The 6000-nt window shown below is 37.2% G+C and overlaps 1 protein-coding gene across 3 annotated transcripts in view; it reads left to right on the forward strand.

Annotated features, from left to right (window-relative positions):
• The window catches only part of CSNK1D (casein kinase 1 delta), a 40821-nt gene extending 36008 nt beyond the window's left edge, over positions 1–4813 (forward strand). For all 3 annotated transcript variants that reach the window (XM_083148671.1, XM_083148672.1, XM_083148670.1), the window contains one exon: positions 3133–4813. Coding sequence is in view for 2 of the 3 variants with exons in the window: in XM_083148672.1 (XP_083004798.1) it covers positions 3133–3183 (51 nt within the window). In the remaining variant the exon portion in view is untranslated. The remainder of the gene's footprint in view (positions 1–3132) is intronic.
• Positions 4814–6000: the final 1187 nt, after the last annotated feature.

Genomic DNA, 6000 nt, shown 5'->3' on the forward strand with positions numbered 1-6000 from the left:
CAGGGACCAGACTGGTTATACCATTTTATTTGCCATGTTAAATAAAATACTGGCATTTAAAAAAAAAAAAAAATTGCCTTGTGAAAAACATAAGGCATCAATTATACATGTTGTTGCTTGACTATGATGGGCACAAACAAAAAAAATGGCTTAGCACAGGGCTGAGTTAGAGGACAAGGACGGCATGCATTCTTCAAAAAAAATTGTATTTCATTTTTTAAATTGTTACACTGTTATAACTGTTCTACCCCTAGGTAAGGAAAAAGTGGAGCGCTATATAAAGGAGCAATTAGATATTACATTTGTTAATATTTTATTAATAAAAGATTATAATCTGTAAAAATTAATAGAAACAAGTGTACTATACAATTTACAACTATTAATATTCTAATTAGTGGACAGGTGAGGTTGTATACTTATTTGTATGGAGTCCTCCCACTTCTTGTAATGTTCTGTGGAATGGTGAATGCGCAGTTCCCAAAGTATGATCCATACTTTGAGTTGTGAATCTTGAGGGAGTCCATTAACCTTGCAGGATTATTTGTGCCACTGGAGGGTATTGCAGTCCTCAGTCACAGAGGTATCCTCACGAAGTTGCAATATTGTAATCCAAAATTAGGCAGGTGGCAAAAGATGTACAATTTGCAGAGTATTCCGGACCAAAGCAGGAAGCACCCTCTCTTTAACAGTTGTTGGACTTGTTGAGGTTCTATTAGAATTCCCCCATATTATACCAGCTCTTATCTGTCTCAGCCCTGGTTTTTGGTCCAGAATACTCTGCAAATGTTATAGCTTTTGCCACTTGGGATGGGTGTGGATCGTATTATCGACCACACTTAGGTCGACACCGTTGGGTCGACAGGGTTCTAGGTCAACGTGGATGATGGTAGACAGGTGTTTAGGTCGACAAATGCGTTAGGTCTACATGGGTTTTTTCACTGCAACACCCTCCAGAGGTACAAATAATCCTGCAAGGTTAATGGACTCCCTCAAGATTCACCACGGATCCATATCGGGGAACTGAGCATTCACCATTCCACAGAGCATTACAAGAAGTGGGACTCCATACCTGTCCACTAATTAGCATATTAATAGTTGTAAATTGTATAGTACACTTGTTGCTGTTATTAATTTTTACAGAATTATTCATTATTTTTTATTAATAAAATGTTATTAACAAATGTAATACCGAATTGATCCGTAATATAGCGCTCCACTTTTTCCTTATCTATTTGGGGACTACACACCCTAGTGGGAGCTGTTTGGCAGAGCACTCCATTAGGTGCCTGTTCTTTTTAGCCATTATGCTTAAAAATACACCTTTTTCAGACTGTTATACCCCACCTTCACCTATGTCAGTGGTTCTCAAACCCGATCCTCTGGACCCCACACCGTGTCAGTTTTCCAGGTCACCCGACAGGTGCACTCATTACTGACTGACACATTTTAAAAGATCCACAGGTGGAGCTAATTATTTCACTTAATTCTGTGAGGAGACCTGCAAAGCATGCACTGTGTGGGGTCCTATGGACCGACTTTGGGAACCTGTGACCTATGTCATTATCAGTCTTTGTAGCAAATCTGCATGCAGTAAAATGATTTTGGTTATTCAATGAAATAATAATCCTAAAGCCATAGGTTTTCCTTGGAGCATAATCTGCATTTAGAGCAGACACATGTACGTATTCGGGAATTTGCTGTGGTTTTATCTTTAAGCACCTTTTTGAGTCGGTGTAGACGTGCAGCCATTCAAACTCATCAGAACCCATTCCGATCATTCTCTGGCAGCTGTGAAGTAGTTTCTCTGACTACCTTGCTCCTGGTATTTATCCAGCCCAGACATACAGTTAAGCTGTTATCAAAGCAAGAAGAGGGGTATTAACTTGGCCTAAGTAACTTATGTGAACGTGACAGACGGCATCATGCATAAGTAGGGGGTTAACCTAAAATGAACTGTTGTGAATTCCAAGAATTGATGACGCCATATGCTGTAGTTATTACAACCATGCTGACCGTTCTATTGTATGGGTGGTTTCTGCTATTGTTTAGGTGTGTGTAATGATACAATGCTCACTTGGATTTCCCTGTATAGCCTTTGGCTCTTAGTGCAAGCTATTGTTTTTGTACAGACTTTCAATAACTAATCTTAAACTGAAGTGCTCTCTGGCAAATGTGCTTTCCCCTTCCTGTTTTCTCCTGTGATCAGGACATCACCTGTTTGGTAACAATGAGAAAAAATAAAACAGGGCTTGTTTGTTGTGTATGCATGTTTGTGTATAGCTGCTTACACATCAATTGGAAAAAAGCATGTTTGCTGCATCTAAAATAACAACCAATCCTGCAGGTACAGCTGCTTTTGTCTTGCATGTATTTTATAATTGTCGATCCCTCTGTCAAGGTGAATTGTAATTTTTTTTTTTTTTTTACTTCTAACGTTGGGTTGATGGAGGCCAGACACAATATGTAACAAATGTTAGCATTGCATGAAATAGCGCATTCTATGTACCAGCGGTACTTATAGATTAGTTGCCCGCTATAGTTAGTATGCTCCATGTCCATGTCGGCATGGAGTTGATTTTATATAGTGTGGCGAGCCACCGAGCCCGAAGCGTGGTGAGCGGACGTGGAAAACTAAGCAAATATATTAGTGGGTGCCCAATTAACTTATAAGTACCGTACCAGCACCCAGTCTATTACTAAAGAGGTGCCACCTCTGCTGTAGCTTTATCAGAGTAATAGTGTATCTAACCAATGGTAGAAGATAGGAAGCTTCTCAGAACTAACCTCACACTTGTTTTATGATGATGTTCACTCTAATTTAGAATATAAAAAAAAAAATGATCTGTTATATAACACTATTTAAATGCCATAGTAATGAGTGTTTTAGAAAGGTGTGAAATGCCATGGCTTGCATCCAGTTTTTAATGTTACACTTTCCTAATGTTGGTTTGTCACCAATGCATATTGGAGTCCTCCCTTTTCTGGTTCCACTAGGAATTGGTGGCAACATGGGGATGTGATGAACAAGCCTGTTCCTTCTGTAGGAGATCATTTCTCTGCCTCGACTGTGTATAAGTGACATACTGTTAATTTTGTTTGACTTTTATTAATCCTATTATCCATGTTTTGCAGATTCCCAGTCGGGTTGCATCCAGCGGTTTCCCTTCTACAGTCCACCGATGAACACATTCCCTGTGGAGGGTGGTTAAATGCATGGCTAATCTTTCACTAGCAAAAAAAATAAAGAAACCTAATTGGGAAAAAGTCACAACCAGAGCAACAAAACCCTGAATTTAAAGCAACCAAATCAAAGTGGAGCTTTACATGCTTTTTACCAAGATTATATTGTGAGCAATTACCAGCTGGTGAAGTGGCGTTATTGGAGGAGTGCAATGCTCTTAGCAGAACTTTTGAGCACCAGTTCAAGAGTAGACTTTTATGCGCCAAATAAAGAATTGCCATTTTATTTTACTTTTCAGGGGCCCTTTTTATTCTTCTGTATCTATATATGGTTTTGTATCTGTTTTTTTGTTAAACAACTTTTACTTGTATAAATGTGCCAGATCTGTCTGTCTTTGCTTCTGCATGTGAGAAGAACGGAGGTCCAGTAGCAGTGATAGTACTGGCGAGAGAACATGTAAGTACAGATGGGCTTTTGTTGGGTTTCGTCCCTTTTCATTTTAGTTGAGCAAACAACAAGCTTTTCCTTTTTTGTTTTTTTGTGTGTCTTTTATGTCTATATTGTTTTTCCTTTTTTATTTTTGTTTTTATTGGTTATTAAAGCATTCCTATGCACAACTAAATAACCATTTCTTCAAAAAGTTCAGCAGAGCAATGTTCTCGAATCACTGGCATTCATTTATATTTTGTCAGCATTTTTGTGTTCTTTGCATTTTGTTTTACTGAAATAACTTTCAGTGCTTTTCGGAGGGTTTAGATTTGTCGCCCACCTCCCTTCTTAAATGGTGTTCCTTTTAGAACATATTATTGGTCTTGTATAGAAGATGCCTATGACTCCACATTGGCAAAAAATCTATATTTTCTTTTCATTTTGTAGCATTGCCATCCTGGAGGTATGGTATTAGAGCATCGGGTTTATCGCCTTTAGCAGGTAAAAGGTGAGGGCCACTAAGTGTTTGTAGAAGTAACTGAATTGTTAAACTTGTTCATATAATCAGCACAGGCCCTTGATAAGGTTATGTCATAGGACCAGTTACCCATCCGTGGGTTGTGCAATATTAACGAATGTCTAAATTTTGTGAGGTGGGTGGGAGGTGGGGTGGGTTTCAAATGTTTGATGTGGTCTTCAGCTGTGATTTTAAAGGTAAGATTCCTTCATTCAGTAGACTTCACAATACTTTAATGGTACAGGGTGCAGTCTGGTAGATGGGTATTTACAATAGGTAAGGCTTTGTGTTTATTACTGAGTATTTCTAAAATGTGAGGATTGTAATGGAAGGAGTTGTCTGTGTATGCTAGTTAACATGTAATACTTTACGCATGTCCCATGTTCTCTGTACAATTCTTCACAATGTGCTTTCTCTGTAAATATCTTTGAATGTCCTGTTAACTAACCAACTTTTTTCTAACCACTGTACACAAGAGGTCGTCTTTCTCTACATACTGTCTGAAAGCATAATAAATTACAATTGAGGGGAGTGCCCATTTCCCCCATATGCCATAATGACAGAACGATTTTCCTGGAGACTTAATAAATCCTGTACATTGATACTTACAGCTCAGAAAACAACTTGTATCACTACTGTATTTGTGTACTTTACAAAGTGTGTAAATAATAAATTCGTAACTTCTACATTTCTCTTGCATTTTTTATTTATAGTGAAGGCTCTTTTGATTATTATATGGTTATTAAAATGGAACCCGAGGATCGCATTACCAAAATGCCACATCTGTGGACTGTTTAAAAGTGTGTAAATGGTAATTGATTAGATGCAGGCTAGGTGGTATTTATTACCCCATGCTAAAATAAACGAGTACATGACTATATGAATAGTAAAAACTCATAGTTGTATCCAATTTTGTTCCATAGATTTAAAAGTAAATCAAACTGCATATTTAAATTAGATTACATATTTTAATTTTCTGTTATATAACAAAAGGGCGGAGCTGGCTTTAGAATTTATGGGGCCCCAGGCAAGATACCAGATTGGGGGCCCACGTTTTAGCACTATATTTTTATTCTGGTTTCATACTACTTTTACATTTGTTATTTTCCTCCTTTTTTTTTTTTAGTCAACATTTTAAATTAAAACAATGAACACTCATCCCAGCCATCTACTTTCAACCTCACGTGCATGCTTTTGACCTATCATTGGGAAAAGTTTGTAGATCATAAAATGCCACACATCACATTAAAGGAAAGATTTGAAACCAAGAAATTGTCAACATAATGTACCTGTTGAGCTTTATGACTGTCCATTTATTATTTCACACTACTAGTCAGAAGGTTTTGTAGTCTGTCAATAATAAGAATTTTTGCAACATACAGGTTTTGACTCTAAGCCAAAGGTAGGGCACCAGGAAAGGGAAGGCAGCCACCACAATGCCTGTGTGTGCCTTAACTGACCATTCAGAGTGCATAACTGCAGTGTTTGTAGAGGAGGTTTGGAGACTTATCATGACTGCAGCCATTAATCATTATTCTGCTGAGTATACAGTAAAGCTGGCCATACATCTACAGATCGATTGGGCTGATTGGAACAAAATCCTGGTAATGGCTGAGAGCAAATGACAGTTGACCATTTGCTTTGAAATGCTGGAAAACTGCTGAAAACTCTTTCAGATATTACCAGGTTTTTGTTCCAACAATTCGATTTGGGGAATACACACTGCGCTGTCAATAGGAGAGTAGATCATATATATATATATATATATATATATATATATATATATATATATATATATATATATATATATATATATATATATATATATATATATATATATATATATATATATATATATGAAGTAGTTAAATCA

The sequence above is a fragment of the Crinia signifera genome, chromosome 6 (genome assembly GCF_055691185.1).
Source record: "Crinia signifera chromosome 6, ASM5569118v1, whole genome shotgun sequence".
NCBI classification, from domain to species: Eukaryota; Metazoa; Chordata; class Amphibia; order Anura; family Myobatrachidae; genus Crinia; species Crinia signifera.